This window comes from Salminus brasiliensis, chromosome 1 (assembly GCF_030463535.1).
Source record: "Salminus brasiliensis chromosome 1, fSalBra1.hap2, whole genome shotgun sequence".
In the NCBI taxonomy this organism is placed as follows: Eukaryota; Metazoa; Chordata; class Actinopteri; order Characiformes; family Bryconidae; genus Salminus; species Salminus brasiliensis.
Genome location: NC_132878.1, coordinates 51739418 through 51760417, shown reverse-complemented (window position 1 = coordinate 51760417; position 21000 = coordinate 51739418). Strand labels below are relative to the sequence as shown.

General features: G+C 46.1%; 1 protein-coding gene across 7 annotated transcripts; it reads right to left on the bottom strand.

Annotated features, from left to right (window-relative positions):
• Nucleotides 1-9: 9 nt before the first annotated feature.
• Nucleotides 10-20773, bottom strand: prrc2c (proline-rich coiled-coil 2C). Of its 7 annotated transcripts, none has more exons than XM_072682142.1 (34): nt 20580-20773; nt 17024-17194; nt 16331-16508; nt 15149-15261; nt 14755-14880; nt 14361-14647; nt 14072-14151; nt 13660-13799; nt 13446-13533; nt 13086-13269; nt 12327-12900; nt 11941-12113; nt 11368-11638; nt 11000-11213; nt 8358-10799; nt 7707-7867; nt 7442-7596; nt 6798-7188; nt 6422-6507; nt 6045-6239; nt 5534-5782; nt 5327-5419; nt 5059-5160; nt 4637-4823; nt 4282-4482; nt 4047-4186; nt 3812-3954; nt 3445-3679; nt 3247-3354; nt 2900-3106; nt 2712-2815; nt 2425-2551; nt 2107-2331; nt 10-2022 (listed from the first exon to the last, which is right to left on the bottom strand). In XM_072682142.1, the coding sequence occupies exons 2-34, from the start codon at nt 17136-17138 to the stop codon at nt 1762-1764; spliced, it is 8355 nt and encodes a 2784-aa protein (XP_072538243.1). In that variant the 5' UTR covers nt 17139-17194; nt 20580-20773; the 3' UTR covers nt 10-1761. The 7 variants fall into 7 exon arrangements, with proteins under 7 accessions (XP_072538243.1, XP_072538282.1, XP_072538301.1 ...); XM_072682181.1 differs by having other exon boundaries at nt 4065-4186; XM_072682200.1 differs by having other exon boundaries at nt 8418-10799.
• Between the last annotated feature and the right edge of the window lie 227 nt (nt 20774-21000).

Here is a 21000-nt window from a genome sequence, read left to right as displayed (position 1 = left end):
AGAGCATAATTCTCATTTTTAACAGCATATTATTTTATTAGTTTCTGTAACCAAACCAAGAGAATGTAAATAAGACCTTACATATTTTATTACAGCGATTTAACCCCTGTACAAGTAAAACAAAAACAAGGAGAAAAAAAAAGAAAAAAAAAAAGAAAAATCATTCCTCTCTCCATTCCTTCCTCTCCTGTTCATTTCTCATTTGGGTGGGCCACACTGAAAACGACTTAGCAACCTGAGAGGAACAGACTGGAGATGGTAAAGGCCCAGCTGATTGAGGCCTGTGGTCATCACAACACAAAATAAGTCCTTTTTGCTTCTGAACTACAGTTCAATATTTAAATTGCTCATCTTTTTCTGCCCTTTCTGCTCTTCTTTAGAGGTTGAGGCTGGCTTACAGCACGAATCTCCATATTTATTGAAATGTTGCAGCTATATTCTTAAGTATTAAAATCAAAACACTGCTGCTTAGTCCAACCTGGACCACTTCTGACCTCCCTGTGCTGTAATTGGCTGTCAGAGAGGCCAGAGTCCTACAGCACTAACAGCAGCATGGCTGGGAGAGAAAGTGAAGCATGTGGAACTCCTCCACTAGTACTCACAGATAAGTGGAGGGGATGATCTTAAACTAAGAGGCCAAGTCATAAGACTGCTTTGGAGTAAACTATTAAAGAAAAAAAACTAACAAAAAAATAAACCCCACTGTAACAACTACTACTTGCAGACCAAGAAAATGTGTCTGAGCAGTCTGTCAAATTGTATAGGATGAATTCTGCCTTCCTCCAATGCCTAACCTTTGGCTAAAGATTCAAGAAGAGGTTTCATACACATGCTCCCACTATCAACAACCCTCGCAATCTGAAAAACTACAGAGCAGAAGGCAGGAACAAAAGGCTCACAGTGGAGACTGCAATCAATGAATCAATTGTTAAATCCATCAATAATCAACCAAATCAGTGGCTCTAACAGCATAGTTCTCTTTGAGAAATCAAAAACGCAAGACAAGAAGCATTTGATTTATAAACCGTCCTTGTTTTTGGCATACCACTTGGTCAGGAGAAATGTCACTACAGCAAGAGAGAAAGTGAGCAGTGGCCATGCACAGATGTGTGCGCACACAAATTAGTGATGTGGGTGTGAATATTTAAATGTGTCTTTAGACGCCAAAATCTCAAAACCAAAAAAAAAACAAAACAAAAATAAGTTTACATCAAGTGTCGCCTTGAACCCCAAATAACGGAAGAGAAAGAAAACTCTTCTATAGAAATAACCCTCCGACATACACAGTTCTGCTTGAGAAGAGAGGGGTGAAAGGAAAATGGGAAAAGAGGGGGTCATAGTAAATAAAAATTTGCACATTCAGCAGCAAATTTAACTTCCGTTGCTTTATCTCTTACTGCACACCAGGGATGTACAGTTACTGATTTTTTGCCTTTAAATTGTGTTTAAAACAAAAAACAAAAAAACCCAAACCACCTACACTAGAGGTGCCAACACGTTTAACACCCCTCCACCACAGACAGGACAAGAGTGGATGGAAGGGTCTGGAAAGGAGTGGAGCAGGATGAGGGCATGTTAAATGCGATGCACACACAGTACCACAGTAAATCATGCTATTGTTCATCCTGTATCCCCCATCCTTCTCTCCAAAACCAACTCTTCCTACTCGCTAGCAGATCTGCATATGCTTATGCAGATCTTCTCCATCAAGTCAATCCATCCATCTGTTCTTCTGTTTGTCTTGAATGTGGGTGGGTAAGTTTACTTGCTCTCCTCTGGCTTGATGGCCTGGGGTTTAATGGGGCCGGTCCGGATAGGCTTGGCTGTAGCGAGCGGTGCAGGTTTGTCAGGTTCAATACGGTCTGGTGGGGCCCCCTGGTGGTTTGGGGCGATGCTGTCGATAGGCTTGCTTGCTCCCTCCATTCGAGTTGCTTTAGAGACTGGAGCCTTTAGCTGCTGCTGTTGCTGCTGCTCAGAAAAGAACTTGTGAGTGGACTGTAGTACCTCAGCTCTTTGTTTTGCCTAGAAGAGAGCAAAACCATAAAATCAAACAAATGGAAGTCAAACCATTCATAGAATAGTATTGTGGTAGTGGAAATTTTTTACCTTAAGGTCCTGCTCTGCCTTAAGAGCAGCCTGTGTGCCACGAGGTGCGAGAGGGGGCCCTGAAGGGCCTCGGGGTGGATGCTGTGGTCTAGGGTGAGGCATTAGGCCCCCACTCAGGTTGGGAGACATAGGGGGACCCATTGGGGTACGCTGCACTCCTCCAGGAAAGGAGTTGGCGTGAGGGGGGCGTACCAGTGGAGACACCATGTTGGGCTGGGACAGCATCTAAAGGGGGGTGGGGGGCATGTTTAAAAAAACATTTTACTTCAACATTTTTCTCCACAAATATTCGATGATGCAAATTTATCAGTGGCTTACCTGTGGGTTAAACTGTCCAGGGAAATGCTGTGGGATTCGCATGCCTTGTGATGCAGACTGGAACTGTTTGGGATACAGCATGCTGTTCATCTTACTGGTTTGACTGCTGGGGCTTGTGGAGCTGGCTCTGAGTAGAGAGAAGGAAGCAGATAGATATTGGAGATTGATACTAGTGTTGCACTAGTAAATGAGCATTTCATGTTAAAAAAAATATAAAATATATATAATAAATTAAAATATTCAAAATGTATAACTGAAGTGTGTGAGCATATAGCAGTTGACCATACCGGTAAGGACTTGAGGTGGGTGTAGTGCTTCTTGCACTAACTGGAGGAGTTCCAGGCTTTACATCCATCCCACTGCCAAACAGCTTAAGGTCCATCTCACACATCTATCACAAACAGGAGTTTCAGGAAGTGCAACACAATGCACACATATGCAATAAAATAAAAATGTAAAAGGTGTGAGTGCATACCTTATTAGAAGGTTGCATCATGCTGTGTGTGTTCTGGCCAATGAGGCCGCGATAGGGTTGGTTGTTTGGAGGTTGACGGTTTAGGTTGGGTGGCTGGGCCTGTGGAGGGGTCGGGGGTAGAGACTGGGGCAGGGCCAACAGAGGTTGACCCCCACCAGAACCAAAGCTTGGCAACGACAACTGCGAGCCAGGCATGGGCACCGTAACCTAGTGGGGAGAAAAAAGCAGTCAAGTAATCGACACCTTTACTATAGTAGGTAATGCAGTATTTGCTTTCAGAGGACAGATGCCTGCTGTGTGCACCCAATCTTTCTATACTAAAGAACCCCTTTCGGTGGAGCATTTACCTGTTGAAGTGCAGAGCTTGGGCTCTGTGTTGAGCTGTAGTAGCTGTTTTGAGTGTGCTGCTGCACTTGTCCAGAGTACAGGTTTGAATGCTGACCAATTCCCTGGCGCTGCAATGCAAATATGCAAAAACAAAGTTACAAATGGGCTACAAAGACATGCATTCAAGTATGACCAATAATTTATTTAATTAAACTAACCTGTAGTATGTGTGTATCAATGAGTTGGGAGCCACCAATGCCAGAGGGCTGGTTTAACTGAGGCTCAAATAAGATGGGGATATGCTGGGTATTGGAAGTCTGCTGAAAGGCCAGGCTTGACTGGGGCTTTGCCAATTCTGGGGGCTGCACACCTGGGTAGCTATGCAGGGCGGTACCTGACAACATCATGGGTGATGGCTGGGATAGGTTATTCTGCATAAATGCCTGCTGAGACCTGGGGGAAGAAACAAGGGGAGAGGATAACTTACCATTAATGAAATTAATCACATAGGACCTACAACATTTTCCAGCAATGAAGAAAAGCATCAGACTGACAGTATGGATGCGTCAAGAGTGATGCAGGTACCTGTATGGCTGGATGGAGGAGCTGAATAAGTCTTGTGGTTGAGAGACAGGAGGGCCAGTACTCAGGCCAAGCTGGGCCTGGTGCTGTGGCTGACCTTGTATGGGGGCGTAGATGGGGATCGGAATCTGCTGCACTGCTGTAGGCTAGAGGAGCACAAAAGGTGTGAAACAAAAGACTGTATATACAAAGAACTGCAATTTGTACATAATCAGGATTAAACCACAAGGAAACCTACATAACTTGACCGACCGACCTGTGAAAGGCCAGGCTGGAAGCCCTGCTGCTGGGTAATGGAGGGAGGAGCCAGACGAGGGTGAGGTGTGCTGAATAGGTGACTGGTGTCCATGTAAAATGCTGGGATTTGGGCTGCAGAACCTAAACACAGTAAACAAGTACAAATTACATGAACAGCAAAATAGAAAGACCAAAACTGAGGAGAGGGAAGAAAAAAATAAAATAAAATAATTTACCTGCTGCAGACTGGGAGACGAAGACCTGTGGTGTCTGCTGCTGCTGTGGTAACAAGGAGGGCACACAACCCAGCTGGGAGAAGTTGCTGTTGGACATTCCAGAACTCTGCAGCTGCTGGGGCTTCACTTTGCAGATGTTGGGAGGGTCAGACGCAGATGTAGTCTTCGTGCTTAAAGATGATGTGGTGTAAGTGGCTGAACCTGAAGAAACAGTAAATTCACTTTATTGGCATCCTAATGAATGACGGCAGCTGATCAATCACTTGTTAAAACCTTTAGTATAAAGCAATACAACGTGTACAATTATGTTCCATGCTGGCAAGGGCACAGGATTCACAAACTTTTCATAGCCTACCTGACAGAGAAGTGCTAGGTGTAACCGAGGCCACTGGTATCTGAGGCACAGAGGCACTGGAGAAGGAGCTGTAAGAGGCACTTCCTGCTCCACCTCCACTGGTGATGGGTGAGGCAGAGGAAGTGACAGGAGAGCTCTTCTCTCCCAGGCTGGGAGAATTTTCCCACGCCTTTCGAGCTGACTCCATCTGTAGAAATGAGCAAATGTTTGTGCGTGTGCTTTTCTTGGTCTTCATAAGAACAAAAAAACTTGCATGTTGTGCTACAAAAGCGAGCATGAAATACAGGCATGTGGTAAAGACTGCAAATAGCTGTAGAGGAGAGTTTTCTAGGGTTGCACTGCCTGAGTATTATAGAACTGTATAGAACTATGCCTATTGTGCAGAAAAAGGAAAGACAAGGCAGAGTGCTTAAGTGAGTCACCTTCAGGGTGAGGTCCACTGTAGCAGGAGAAACAGTGCTTAGGCTGGTGCTCTGCTGCAGGGCTTCTCTACGGGGCAGAGGCAGCGAGTGAGGCAGTGCCACCTGAACACAGAACGAGAGAAGACATCAAAATGTGTAAAGTTACCTTCATTACAATTATAGCATTGAGCAGGAGAGAAGAATGGCAAAAGCAAGCAAGAAGGAGAAGAAACTAAATAAGAACAGGAGAAAGAGAGAAAGGAGAAGAAATGTTGAAACTGTGGCTCACATTAGCAACCAGGCTCTCTTCCATCTTGCTGCCTCCAGTGGGAACAGTGTCAGCCAGTGAGGAGGATGGGGTAGTGTAGTCAGTTACAGATTCCTGCAATACAGAATACAAATATGTAATTCACAATCATACCAGTCCAATAATCTTCCTATCCTAATAATCTAAAAAAACAACTTTGACATGAACAAGGTTCATTGAAGGAAATACCTTGGAGCTGCTTGAGTATTCAGCTGAGGGAACAGTTATCATGCCCTCAATATCTCCTCCAAGTTCAGGAACTTTGTCTTTAGCAGGAGAGCTAGAGTCCCGGTCCCGGCTGCCTCCAGGCCCACCCTTCTCCAAGCCCTCTCCATCTGACTGCCGTCCATCTTTGGCCTTCCGGTTCTTCAGCGATCGCTCCTTACCAATTGGGCCCGGTTTGTACTCCTTTGTCTCAGGAGCAGCAATGTCAGGCAGCTGAAGGGGAGAGAACCAAACACACTGAGCGTTATAGTAATGACACTGGCCAGGTTTAGGCTTCAGATCTAGCTTATAGAAGGGTTGGGTTTAGATAGTGAATAAGATTTAGTTGTGCCAACATTCAGATCAGTGATTGGCTGATGCCTACTGTTATGCTTGCCAACACAAAACTTCACCAGATTCCATATTCTGCTGCACTTAAGTGCACCAATCTATAGTTCAGAATCCATTTATACTCCGTAACATGAATGTGCCTTACCTTTTGTGGTTTGATTGGCCCAGCTCGAGGCTGTTTCTGTCGCTGTTCTTTTGGTTCAGGTAGTTTATTATCAGCAGCTTTCTCTAGTAGGGGTGGAACTCCATCGCTGTCTGTGCTACCCGCTGAAGAGGGAGCACCAAACTGAATACTCTCCATGCCAAGCTCTACTCCACTTTCAGTTCCAGCCTTCACACCCTAAACACACATAAAAATAAATAAAACTGTTGGAGCAGCACATTGCATAGACCAATAGCTTTTGTGGAACCCTAGAATTGCAATAGGAAAAGGATATTGCTCCTATAGTGGATCAATTAGCCACAAAGGTTAACTATAGCTCAAGCATAAAAAATAACGAGTGTGATAGAGACCAGACTCACTTCAGAAGTCACTGTCCCAGTGAAAGAGGTCAGGGGTTTATTCCAAGCACTGACTGATGGTGGCTGAGGAGGGCTAATGGGTCCAACTGCAAAGCAAATAAACCCAGTCATCAAAATCTCTATTTCTGAATAATAAAAACCATTAAAAAATTTTTTTTAAGACAATCTAGAATATTAGTCAATGAGTCTAATGTTTTCTTAAAAACATCACCTGTCTGCATCTCAAAACCCAAGACAATGTACATTGTAAATGTAAGACCTATGAGGCCTTTTATTTATTTAATATGTAATTGGACACAATTTCAGATTTTAAAAAGACTGTAAAAACTTTAAATAAAGAAAACTCAGCATCAAAGATCATGCGCAAGATGCTTACGTTTCTTGACATCTGGGAGCACCGTGGAGCCAGCCACCTTATTCTCCCACAATTCTGTACCCAGAGTGTTGTGCGTCTGGGTCTTGGTAGAAAAGTCTACAGTTGCAGGGGGCAAAGGTGCCACAGCACCCTCTAAAGGCTGAGAGGAGCTGGTGCTCTGGGCCTGAGTGGAAAGGTTGTGCTGAGGCACAGAGACAGCTGGCTGTGGATGAGACGGAGGCTGCTGAGGTGGTTGAGGGGGAGCAGCCTGGGTCTGGTGGACTGAAGTTGCAGCCTGCTGCTGGGACACTGCCGTTGCCTGCTGTTGCTGCTGCTTTTTGGCAAACCGTGGAGGCAGTTTAGAGCCACCTCCACTTCTGCCCTTCTCCCCCGAACCCTTTTTACTCCAGTTCTACAAAACATGGACAAATACAAAAGATTATAGACATCCACTTGGAGTAATGCTATATGTTTATTCATATCTAAAGAGTACAAATATTATTCTAACACAGGGAGAGTGTCACATCTCACTGCAGTCCAACCCCTCCATTCAAACAGATTGTATTATCCAGCCAACAAGAAGTAATTACATACTCTGCCAAGACGCAATTATTAAAAGGTCATTAAAGATGTGACAATTATCATATTAATCTTCCTTTCCTGACCTGTACGGTCTGTTCTTCTTTCTTTCTCCTCTCCTCGTCTTGCAGACGTTTCTGCTGCTTCCGAGAGACAACCTCTGTGAAGCCATCATCATTAGTGTTGGACTGCGGGTCCTCTAGGGTTGTCACCTCTGGGTGGTCATCAATGATTACTACACCTAAAATAAGAGTTTTGAAGCATTTTACAGCTTAAAGCTTTATAGTTCACCAGAACACCAGGAGAGTTCAAAACAGAGCCAGCATTGTACAGCCATGATTAGTCACTTACTAGCATAGTTGTTGAGGTCAAACTGAGACAGGGCGTTCTCCTTCTCCTTAGGTTTCTTTACAGCTTGCTTTGCCTCCTCTTTGCGACGGCCACTTGCTGGGTCTTTACTAGGCTTTTGACCTGCACTTGCCTGAGTGCCATCCGCACTCTGTGCTGCAGCACTACAAAGAGAGAGAAAAATATTCAGTAAGGTAACTCAAAGAAAAACTTCATAAATGGTAAAGCAGAGTTCAACATATGTTGCAGGGGCAGAGCAGCTTTAAGTAAAAAGGATAACTGTGGTGCATTTACATTCAATAAGTGAAAAATATTCAAAATACTTTGTTGAGCTAAGTAAGGAGGAGATTTTTTTTGGCATGAGAGTCTAAAAATATGACCGACTAGTGTCTATATTTGGAAAAACACCAGCAATTAGCACAGGAGACAGCCACAAATCTGGATAAAATGAAAGTCTATGAAAGGCTGATTCTAAAAGCTGCATCATCAACAATGCACGTGGAACATTTCAGAAGTAAATAAGCACATCAAGGGGACAGGGGTTCACAAAATAAAAACCATTACACTAACAAATAAATTTGGCCAGTGCAGATTATTACTAAATATCAACCCCATCTCTGTTTAAACAGCTCAAGTAGAAAGAAAGTTACCCACCCTCTACGTCCAGATTTGGCTCCTGACCCGCCCCTGCGCTCGCTCTTGCCTCCTGCATACCCTCTGCCTGATTTGGCTCCACTGTTGCCCCTGCGGTTCTGTCTGTCCACTGGCCTCTGGCTGGAGAAACTCCTTTTTGCTGTAGGAATCGCCTCACGTTTTGGAGCCACCCCTCCCTCAGAGGGGGATTTGCTCTGGACTCCGGTGGGTTGAGGAGGCGCAGAGAAAGAAGACGCTGTTGCAGCAACAGCTGCTTCAAGCGCCCCTTTCCTTTCCTCACGCTCCCGACGTTCATTAAAGTCACTACTTTCAGAAGCAGTCTCCCACTCCTCATTGGCCTGGTCTGAAGAGTTTTGATTGGACAGGTCGGGCGATTTGCTGCCAGCAGCAACCACTCTGGTGGTTCCCATGTCAGATAGTGCAGACGCAGTCAAAGAAGGTTCAGGAGGAGTGGGGGCAGCTGTGATTGGTGCTGTGGTAGCAACAGCTGCATTTTCGAGTAGGGTAATGGGTGTTCCTGGGGCTTTGGAGAGCGCTGGGGAAATTGTTGTAGGTACAGGGTCAATCAGTGCTTCTGTTGCTGCGGCAGGTGCATCCCCTGCTACGACTGCTGCTTCTCGCTCCTTAAGGCGCCTAAAGCGTGGTGGTTTGTCTTGCCTGGGAGGTCGAGCTGGCCTGGGTCTTCGAGGTCTGTCTCTTGCACTTTGACCCCCTTCTCTTAATTTTTTACCTTCATATTTAGGCAAACGCTGCTCAGCAGGTGGGCCATCCAAGCGAGATGTATCTGCCTCTTCTGGTCGGAAGGTTTCCATAGGTTTGGAAGGCCATGGTAGACTCTCTCGTGCTCCTGTCCTACGCATGGGAGCTGATCTGGGAGCACCCCGGTCTCTGCCACCCCCTCTTCGGGTGTATAGGCCTCCTCTACCACGTCGCGACGGTTCACCCTTGGGCAGAAACCCAGGCTTAGGCCGGCCCTCCTCTTCACCCCGAGAGCCAGACTTGTCTGGTAGATGACCAGACCCAAAGCCTGAGGCAGACTTGGCAGATGAGCGAGATTCAGGTAACTCACGACGCAAGGGCCTGTTGGGCTTGGCACTAGGCTCGCGGTCAGAAGCTCCAGTGTCGCTGGCGGACTCTCGGCCTTCGCTTTCCGAGTCAGTGTCTGAGCCTCTCCTGCGCCTGCGTTTGGGTAGAACTTCAAAGTCTGAGCTTTCACTGCGAGTCTCGCTTTCCTCACGGCAGCGGAAGCCTGTTGCCCCGGCCGCACTTAGCAAGTCTGTGCGGGAGCGTGGCTCTCTGTACGGAAAATCTCCTCTACTTCGCCCGCGGCTGCCCCGCCCTCTACCGCTGTAGCTGCCCCTGTAACTACGGCCACGCGAGTAGTACTCCCCTCGACCCCGGCCTTTATAGTTTGCATCTGAAGGCCATTCATTTTCCCTCTCTGCTTCTCGATCTCTTTCACGCTCTCTTTCTCGCTCCCTCTCCCTTTCTTCTCTGCGGTACGCTCTGGGTGGAAGATTGGACTCTTTCCGAGAGGGTAGTTTGGGTTCAGAGCGTTTCTCGCTGGGTGGAGGTTTGCTTTGTTTCTCTTCCTGAGTGCTGCCAGTCACTGTACCTGCCGGTGCTTGTGGCTCTCTTGCTTTGCTGCTGCCAGTAGCTGCTGCAACTTCTGAGTCGCCTGTACTCTCCTTTTGCTCCTCTCCAGAGAGCTTCTGTCCATCAGACACTGCAGCCGCAGCAGACAAAGGGGCTTTCATGGCTGACCCTTCTTTTTTTGACCGCTCCCCTCGCTCATGCCGCTCTTCTTTCTCTCTCCTCTGTTCACGCTCCTCCTTCATGTCTCGAAGGACAGGTTTCTTTATTGGCCCGGACCTCCTAACTGGCCTCTCCCCTCCAACGCCATCTCTCCTTCCTGCCCCCGAGCTGCGAGACCCCCAACGCAACTCTTTCTGCTTGCTAGATGCGGGTAGAGGCAGTTTCTCCACTTTGTGCATGCTTTCGGGAGCAGTAGGTGGGGTGGCCCGGTTGTTAACGGCAGGTCCTGGGCCAAAGGGTTCCTTTCTACAACTGTCCTCCAACCTTTCAGTGGCACTGGGGAGATCCAGGGTCTTTTGAGCTATGGATACACCTTCAAATCTTGGCTCTTCCAGTTTGATGGAGTGGCTAGAACCTTGTGAGATGGTCCTCTTCAGAACAGCCTGCCCAATAGAATCTACCTCCTCTCCACCAGAAAGCGTGGCTGCTTCGGCTTCAAAGGAAGGGATGACCGGGGTCCTGTCTGTTTGCAGAAGACCTGGCACCTCTTCTGAGACATGGCTGAATGCAGAAAGGGGCTCAGTTGAGTCCCTAAAGAAGTCACTCTTGCTCCTGGACTCTAGTGAGCTGTGCTCTTGTGGATACACTGCTGATAGACCTCTCTCCAGTTCCAGACCAGGATCCAGTCTGGTTATAACAGAAACAATACATATGAGACAAAATGCTTCCATTTTATTCATTAAAAAAAAAAAAAAAAAAATTGCCATAACATGACCTGTTTAGACTGTATACATGGCTTAAATGGTTATGTTACTTACTAGTTTTATGCTTTAAGTAATTATTTTTTTCCACATATTGGCCAAAAAATTAATAAATAAATATCCAACCTTGGCTCCTTGCAGTCCTCTCGACATTTCGGGGGTGTAGCAGATGGTAAGGGCTCAGATGGGGGATAGGGTTCAGAGCCCCACATCATTCGTGGTTCACTGGGCATCCCATGCTCTCTGATGGGTCTGGTCAGGTGGTCAAAGGAGTCAGAACCAGAGCTGCTGTTATCTGTGGGCTCTCTTCTGACCAGCTGCTTTGGCGGCATTCTGCCTGCTTAATCAAATACAAAAATAAGTTCAAAAGGCTCAATTACTTCAGAATTTAGAAATACCTTGCTATCTCCAGGAACATCCTGAATAACTTGGCCATAAAAATACTGAAATACTGTACAAGATAATTTATTGAACAGGAATATTAAATAATTTACCTGGATGCATGGGCGGCATATCCATAGGAGGGCGTCCAGACATCATGCGTGGGTCCATGTAGGGCTGCATCATCAGCCAACGTGGGTCAAAGCCCATGGAGGCCAGATGCTGGTGGTGAGGACCCATGGGTTGATAGAGAGAGCGATGTTGGGGGGGGACTGATCCTCCTGAGGGGGACACTGAGCCTCCGCCACTCTGTTGTTGTTGCTGCTGCTGCTGCTGTTGCTGCTGCTGCTGCTGCTGTTGCCACTGCTGTTGCTTCAACTGTTCCTGAGAAAAGATCACGTCAAGAAATTTATGTCTAGTTCTCCGATGTGTATCTAGTCATTAGGTTTTGGTGGGTTCACAAGTCAGATTATTATATAAGCACCTAAATACACCAAGTCTAAAAGTATTCAGCGCACCTAATTAGGAATAATTAATTACCGACACTGGTGGAAAGTCGCACAGTGCTTGCATAATCTCAAAATAAAAGATAGGATAGAGCACAGCTGCATGGGCCCAATGTAAGGCATTTGCTAGAGGGCTATAAATCTCCATGAGAAGAAACCATGAAACATCAAGCAAATCACCTGCTGTCTGAGGAAGCGGGGTGGCAGAGATTTCTGGAACTGTTTGGAGTATCCGGATGTGAGTGAGGGGCGAATATTTGCCCCCGTCTCCCCCTCGTTTTCCAACTGTGGATGGGGAGACTCCTCACTGCCAGAGTGATCCAGCCGAGGAATAGACAACTGGGGCTCCTCAACTGCAACACACACATCCGCATCATTCCTCCAATATATAAAATCACATTATCAATGTACCATTGTTTCTATGATCCTAAAACTGCATGTTATGCGGTGACAGGGTTTGTAAAATAAGGTTTATCCTAACCAACTTGCATGTTTCCAGGTTGATGGATAGTGTGACAGATGAGACTTAAGTCCATAGCATTCAATATTCTCCATATCCTCCTTACCTCTACACTCCTCTGTGCTAAAGTAGTCTCTCATTGGTTGTCTCTCCACTTGCACCTCCTCAGTTACAGCAACATCTACCTCAGCCCCTTGTGATTCCTGCACAGTCCTGTGGGTTGGAGGGCTGGGTTGCCTAGGAACAAACTGTGGCTCTTCCTCCACACTTGGCTCTGGCCTATCATGAGAAGGCATAGGCAGAGATGGGTGGGGGTGTTGTGGAGGAGCTGCCTGAGAAGTTGGGGTAGTTTCAGAAGTCAGGGTAGGCACTGTTTCAGTCTCTTCTGGCTCAGCACTTTGAACTGGTGTAGTAGATTTGGTAGTTTCTGTCGGGGCAGCAGGTCGTAGTTTCTCATTGAGGCGTTTGAGTTTCTCAGCGCAGGCTGCCAGTCTCTGTTCCTCCATACGCCTCTCTTCTTCCTCACGCCGTCTTCGAGCTCGTTCCACAGCCTCGGAAAGCTCAGACTGCTTCTTCCGTTTCTGCCGCCAAGCCTCAGAGTCATCCTCAGCAGTAGCTGTACTGGATGGCTTTGTCACACGAGCAGTACCACTTCCTAATGAGCGTCCTGCTGTCTGACCCTGTAAGGATGATTGAAGTTGAGCAGCAGGCTAATGGCAGTTTTATTTAGACAACTGAATCATAAGTAAGTAATTTCTTGTCAAATCTCACAATATATCCCACTGTCTAAACACAAAACTGCATCACAAGCTCAAACTTCTAAAGAAAAAAAACTTTCGCATTCATAAAGAATTACATTCATTACCTGGTAGTCTGGGGGCGGTCCTGTTTTGTTGTATTGAGTCATACTGCCTGGAGAGGGAGCTCTAGGGTCCCCACTGTCCGCCCATGAGCTCTTTGTCTCCCCTTTCTCCTCGGCTCCCTCTTTCCAGCTTTCCTGGGCTTCAATGTTGCGTGATCGCATGCGGTCCACCTTACTCATCCACTCCCTGTGTGTAAAAATGGTTACATCTTAGACTTCTTTTCACAATCCACAAAAGACAATGACTAGAACTTGCCAGCAAATCGTAACAGCAACAAAAACATTGATGACAAGGACATAAAAAATTAAAAAAAAAGAAACTAAAACAAACATTGCACTGCCTATACAATACGAAAACGTTACCAATTGTCTCCTTTCTCCTTGGCTGTATGATTCTCCTCATCATCACTAAAGTTTAGTTTCTCTGTGTAGTCAACTTCCATTTGGGCACCTGTGTACCAGAGAGGGAGAGGAAAATAAATCAATAAAAAGACAAACAAAAGAGCCAGCTGTACATAAAGACTCAAGGCATAAACAAAATCACTTTTGTCTAAAAGATCAATAAGATCCAACTCACCAGCCCAGCCCTCATCAGCATCCGTGTCCAGATTGTCAAGCTCTTTCAGTTCAGAAGCACTAACAATAGAGGGCCGGTCCGGATCCTGCAGCCAAGCTTGAGGGGGAGGCTGTGAAGGTCTTCCACCACCCCGTGAACCCCTGCGAGAAAAGCAAGCTAGTGAGCTTGAGGGTAGAAATGTTGAAAGGATGATTTACATCTTCCCAGGGACACAGCTTCAAAGGTGAATAACAAAATGGCACAAATGTTTGACTTGACAAATGTTAAGGCAACTGAGGCCCTCCAGGTTGAACTAACTAACTGCTGCATCTAGTGAACAAACAAATCAGTTTCACCACAAAAAGGGCATGGTCTCTTGTTGGACATCAACAAGTAATAAGAAGGCTATTTAAGGTCTGCCAGATTTACTCACTTTGATCCCTCTTGCGGGGCAGAAAATCGGAAGTTTCCTTGCACAGGTGGATATGGCATGCGTGAATATGGAGGGAACATCTACAGAAGGGGGGGGGGGCGCAAAGGGAGAACAGTATTAGCAAGATGCACTTAAATGTTTTAATTATAGAGAAATATGTAAACACCACACTTCCAAATATAACTGAAAGTTTAAACTCCACTAAAAGATACATCTATTTTGTTTATCACTTATTGACCTGAAGTAAAGGGGACTGAATTAACAGGACAAAAATCAACTCCTCACTTACATAAGGTGGCATCATGTTCCTGAATTGGGCATGGAACTGAGATGTTACACCTCCAGGTGGTTGCTGTCCACCATTGACTTTGTGCTGGGAGGTAGGAGCAGAAAGCCTGTCTCTGGCATCTCTCTTTTCGACGACAGCAGCAGGTTTCCCTTGCTCATCAGAGTCCCCAGTGGGGGAGGGAGTGCCTCGTCCCACCCCTGCCTCTTCAGAAGCCTTGCTGTCCATCTCTGAGGGGCTTGCAGCCACATTCAGATTTCTACCCCCACCCTCCCTCCAGCTGCCAACATCTGTGGAGAGAGGGAAATAGAGGAAAGTAAGTAAAGAGCTGGAAAGTAAAACTGTACAAAAAAAAAAAAAATTGCCACCGTAGTCTAAGAGAGTTATAAAGTCGTACTCTGAGGTCTGAGGCTGGGGCCTGGTCCATAGGGCTCCTCATCCTGCTCAGCTGATTTCTCTGCCTCGCCTGCTGCCTGCAGACTGGGGAACTCCTGGTGGAACTGGCTGCTTATTCGTGGACCTCCTATTTAAACAGAACAATCGATTAGCACTCAACTCCTGAGACATCATCTATGCAGTCAGGAATATAGACAGGAAGTAGGAAAGCTAAAAGATATAGTTTACATGTGCTCCAACAGCAAAAATGGCATTTATCCATTAAAAAGAATAAGTGCATTAAAAAAAAAAAAAAAAAGTAAGATCTGATTGGAAATTAAAGATGTATTCATGTCTTTCACATGTTCAAGGTACATAAAAAAAATGCAGCACAGCAAGAGTAAGATTTGGTTTACCATCAAGAGGTCCAGGCTGCTTATTGTTGGCCCAGGAGCGACTTGCGCCCAGAGGGGCTTCAGTCGGCTGAGGAACAGGGGGCTTTGGCTGCGGGGGAGGGGTCTCCTGTTGCCTAAAAACACAAAAGGATAGACAGCACAAAAAAAAACTTAATGTGTATGCGGTCACAGTAATAACCATACAACTTGAATGAATGAGAAAACAGCAGACAGGATGTATTAATTTTCTATGGCTAATAACAGCTGAAGAGATTTACAGAGGAAGGGAGAAAACATCTAATTAGAGAAGAGCTGTAAAAAGGAACAGCACAGGAGAAAACAGTAAACAAGAATAGAAACTGCACTAGAGAAAGATGATCAGGTTACACTTTCAAACCTGGGAGACAATACTTTCCACCCCCACACAAGCTATTTAGTTCAAAGACTGGAAATGGCGTTTTTGCGTTTAAATACTTCAGGTTTGAATGACAATATTTTTATAATTAATTGATTAAAAAGAAAGCTGCTTCACAATATCTTCTTTAAATATGGAATAGACTACAAGCAGCATCCCACTGCCTGCTCTGCACACCATTCCCCAGCAATCATACCATCAAGCTGGTATAGAGAAGGCCAGCTTTCTCTGGGTCCCACAAAGACAGTCAAATCTTTACAAACTACAGCTAATGAAATGACACTGGACAGCTCTTTGCGCTTGGAGGACAACTATGTAAACCAACAGATGTTCATGTTAGCCAACACAGTGCTCAGTGATTGGTAAGTCAATTATCCCCTAATAGATTCCCAACCACAGATAGCTGTGGCGTCACCAACGATCGTGGACTAGAATCAAAAACAGATCCTTGTATTTCTTTTTTAACTACTTGATTAATAGTTTGAGGAAATGCAACCCCTTAACAAAAACTGTAAAGAAGTTAGATTAGATTTCACTCTTAACTAATGTAATTCTGCTGACAGAATTATTTAATTCAATTAGCTATAATTACCACCTAATTTTCAACTGCCTCAGGGATGCCTTATTTTTAAAGCATGCAGGCATCCCAACTGCTCTGCTCTGACCTTATACGTTCATATAATGACTGTTCACTGAACAATTTTCACAATTCACACAGTGGCATAATTGTAGCTTTTAAAGAGTTTGATACAATAAAAGGGAGGACTGCTGTCAGCTGCATGTTTTACCGCTCGTCTCCGGCCTGGTCCTGTTTGGAGGCCCAACCACTACCGTCCTTGGGAACAATGCTGACGTTGGGGTCGTTGCCTTTGTTCTCAGCCTTCAGGCTGGGCAAGTTGGCCGGAGGGGGCATACGCCGACTGGCCGCAACTTTGCCCAAACTCTGGAGCCCATGTCTGGCGGCAACTAGAAGAGAGCAATATGTGCAAAATAATAACCTTCACATCCACACACCATTTAAACAATAATAATATTTATAAACAAAACACACTTGATGCAAAACTATACAAATATGCATACTGGCCATGGCAAGCCAGAACATGCAATACTTTCATGAACACAGAATTGCTCACAGAAAACACTATTGCCCTCTCTCTTAAGGCTCATAGGAATGCATGGTGGGGACTCAAGAGGACAAAGGCCGCTTATTTGAGCGGACGATGCTCTAGAGGAAAGCTGGGGGTAAATGAACCAGGGGAAAAAGACTTGCATCCAGCACTTCACATTCTTCCCAGATGAGCAATGCTTACTATAACAATGAGTGGCTTCTTAAGCAAACCATGCTAGGTTTAACATAAGCACCTCACTAATACTACAAGTCTCAACCTTTAATTGATACAGGGGAACCTCTATGATTGTCAAATGAATTGCAGCAATTTTGTGTATTTGTTGTACGTTACGCTGTCTGCATATGGCCTTACCTGCAGTTTTCTGGGTCTCCAGAGACTTGCCCTTGTAAGTGTTGAAGAGGCTAAGGGTTGCATACTTGGTCTTGCCATCCTTTGCCTTGGTGCTCTGCCCTGACTTCTCGGACATTTCGCTGGAAACTCATCGAGTCTGGTCCTCCGGCCTCACCCCTTAGAACCAGCCTCCTGGGGGAGGGACAGAAGAGAGGACAAGAGTGAACAAATCAGAGATATAGAGTCTGATACGCTACCAATTCTGTTGTGGAGTTACGGCTTTAAAATAAGCAGGCCAGTGGGACTGTCAGACATCACAAAACACAAAAAGGGCTCGAGTGCGCAAGAGAAAGACAGACTAAAAGGTTAGTGTGTTTACCTATAATGCCTAAATAGTGAACTACAAAAAATAGAGTCTGATTTTACTCCCGCCACACGCTTGCTTTCAATTCTTTAAATTATCCTAAAACTGCTACACACTTCTTAACTTGTTACAACTTTCCCTTGCTTGTGTTAAACACAAAGCCACTTGACAGACAGTCAGATATCTGCAGCCTTAAAATCATATTGCCATGAATCAATGACCCATGTTATGTTTCTATGCCAACAGGTGGATTAACAGAAGGGGGGGGGGGGGCGTAGCACGCGAGAACCACATGGAGCTTCATTTATAATTGATGTGGTGTCAAACACAAGGATGGGCCAAAAAGCAAGTAACAGCATCAGGATGAGGGTCTCCTCAACATACCAAGTCACACTTTGGTAGAACTTACCCACAACGTACTTTCCTCCCCAATATTTGAGTTAGAGTTAAGTCGGTTTACAAACATTCAAGCTTTGCACTCCAACATGAGACTTCTCCACAAATAAAGTTCTTTTAAATGAATGCCGATTCTCAAAGGGGAACAATGAAGCTACAACAGTGCTCAAATATCTACAACTACTCAAAACCTAGGTAACTGACTTTCCAAATGGGACTGGACTGACAAACTAAGCTCAGTTTTGCAAAGAATGAGAAATCATGAACGCTTCCTGGGTGGGAAGTGAAAGTGAAACATGTCTTTACACACACTAAGGAGTCCACACTCACTAACGTTTTAAATCAGCACTGGTTACAAAGAAATAAATATGATAAAGAAATAATTACAAACCAAGCGAGACTAGATATACACTTTAAGTGTTGGTTAAGCACAAATTGTCTACACATCCCTTGCCTCACTGCCCAAAGCAGTGTTTAGCAAATAAACTGGGAAGGAAACTGGGGAGATAAGAAGCAGTTTCTGAGGCTGAACAGACCTGCTTCACAGACCAACCCAACTCAGCCAGAAGGAAAGCAGTGGCCTTAGAGGCCATAAGCCAGCCAAGGACACAGCGCTTAAGGACAGCTACTGCACTGCAGCCAGAGGTACCTGTACCCTCCAAAGCTTTCATTACTTCACATGTGAACGTCAGAAGTACGATTTTACATGCATCCAAAGAACCGCATTAGTAACAGATCTTAGATCACCCCCCCACTCCCAGTCATAGTCAGTCATTTAAGATGTAGCAGATGCACAAAGACCCCCAAAATGGCTAAATGTTCATTTACCAAATGTCACAAGCACACAGATCAAACATGTTCTCCTGCGAAATATAATTAATGAAGCCATTTCACCTCGAGAAGGAACATGGCATCTGTGAGATCTAACAGTATGTGGAAATTTAGTTTGAGAAATCTTCATTTACACATTTTTCTTAACCACTTGAACTAAAAGTGATCATCCTCAAGCTTTCTCCAGGCTTTGTGCCCACTCAAGTTTCAAGCTTCAACATCCCTCTACCTTTCCACCATTTCATCAGTTTCCAAACACCTGGCACAACAGCCTCTTAAATGAACGGACCAGCCACAGTGCCAACATCTTTGAATAAGCATCTGAGCAATCACTGCTATTGAGCTAGAGTCCCAAGGGGACAGGCAAACGTCAATACCTCTTCCTTATATTGGCCAGGGGTGCACTTATGGCCACTACAGCCATGCTCTGTAATAAGGCCACCTCCCTTGGGTCCACAGAGACTGGGCCTTCATGGTGAAACAGACCAGTAAAAGACGGCAGATAACTTAAGACTTGCTCATATGTACTCTCACTCACTCACTTCAGCTTTAGTGGACCCTTTAGTACCTACTAAGAATCTAGCTCAGACAAGGAAGTAATAAGATAAGGGCTGCTCATGGAGGTCTTCCCTGCCCTCGCCTCTTTAACTATAACAGCAAAGGGGAAGATGAATCACGTCCAATCTGTTCCTGCTTCTGGTGTCTGAGTCTGGAATGCCCCTGTCTATGGGCCATTACAGCCATACAACCTCCAGCAGGCCAGGGACAGAGGTATAGCCGTAGTGTGGATGGCGCGTGTACTGGCTCGCACTTGTACTTCCAATAACTGCTGGGCTAGATGGAGAGCCATGACGTGGGTTGAACAAACGGGCTAGACATCTGCAAAACCGAGCAGAAACTTGCCCATGCGTTTGGCCCAACGAACACGGTTAAGCTATATAGTTACATCTGGTTACCTGATGCAAAAAAAAAAAAAAAAAAAGGCTGGAGAAGATCTGAGAGCATCTAGTATCGTTGCATTTCTAAAAGCTTCACGGTGAGCTGCTACCTCAAGCTCCCGCTGCATTATTAGCTAGCTAACGTTACACATCTGAGAGCAGGAGGCGAAAGGGGGGCGCAGGCATTTCTCCTCTACCACTGAGGCGAAAGGGCCTCAAGCTCGGAGTAAAAGTTGCACCTCCGAAACCCCATTTGATCCAACCATCAGTTGCCTTCAGCTGGTGTTTTAGTGATTTCCACCCGGGTGCACTAAAGCCGAACTGAATATGCAGCCGTGGGGTGGGTCGGAGCGGCCCGGTGAGGTGGCCTCCGGCTCTGAGCCCCATCTTAACAAGTTTCCCTCAACCTGCTTCCTCGCTCGCTCCGGCCTAAAGCCAGCCCAAACCGATAGCTTGACAAAAACGGAAAAACGCCGAGCAGAGCTGTGAACGAAAATGACGGCGAAATGAGGGAGAAAGCCCGTAGGTCGGTCTTCAGAATCGTCGCCTGAACGGACCTCCACAAGGCGCTAGCTAACGTTAGCCTGTTCGCCACCCGGCGCACGCATCCTCGGCGGGGCTGCTTCCAGCTAGCTAAGCGTTAGCTAGCTAGCTTTTCCAGCGATGCTAGCTAACCTAGCTAACCGAGCGCCGCACATGCTCCTGCTTCTTTCTAGCGAGGTTCAAACTTCTGGTCGCCCTGAAAACAAAAGCTTCTTAACCGAAACATGGAAGACATACCTGTCTCCGCCGGTCCCGTCTCTAACGTAAAGAAAAGCCGCTCTGCCCGGATCCCCCGGCCCGCTTCGCTTGGCCTCGAGCGTGTATGTGTGTGTGTATATAGCACTATGTGTATCTATGTACGTGTGTGTGTGTGTGTGTGTGTGTGTGTGGCCGGCGCTGGATTACAAAAGCTATGCTATGTTAGCTAGGTTAGCTTAGCTCCATCCAGCGGTCCCACACAACCTCTTTGCACACGCGAGGCCCCTGTCGCCGTCTCGCTCCTCACCGGCGGCTCCCGTCTCTCTGTCGCTCTCCTCCTCCGTTAACCGTGACCTATGAAAGGTAAAGAGCAGCGGAACCGATGGCGCGAGGTCCTCCCCGTTCTTCGGTGGTGCGTTTTCTGGTTTCGTGTCCCCCCGTTGTCTCGTGTGAGACTCACCGGTCTCCTGCAGTCAGAGGCCCGCGGCCTGCCGCTCGTTCAAAGATGGCACAGCGCCAACACACGCCCTGACGTCACCGCGCTGGAGACGTTATTTGAGAAGCAGCGCGAGAGGGAGAGAGGGGCGATGAGCCGAAAGGGGGCAGCATCGAGACACCAACTTCAGCACCCGTGACTGATGTAGTCCTTTACAGCCAAAGCTGAGAATGATCAGGTAGCAATGAAGTACAGACTCAAGACCATCAGACAGTCAAAATCAATACCTCAA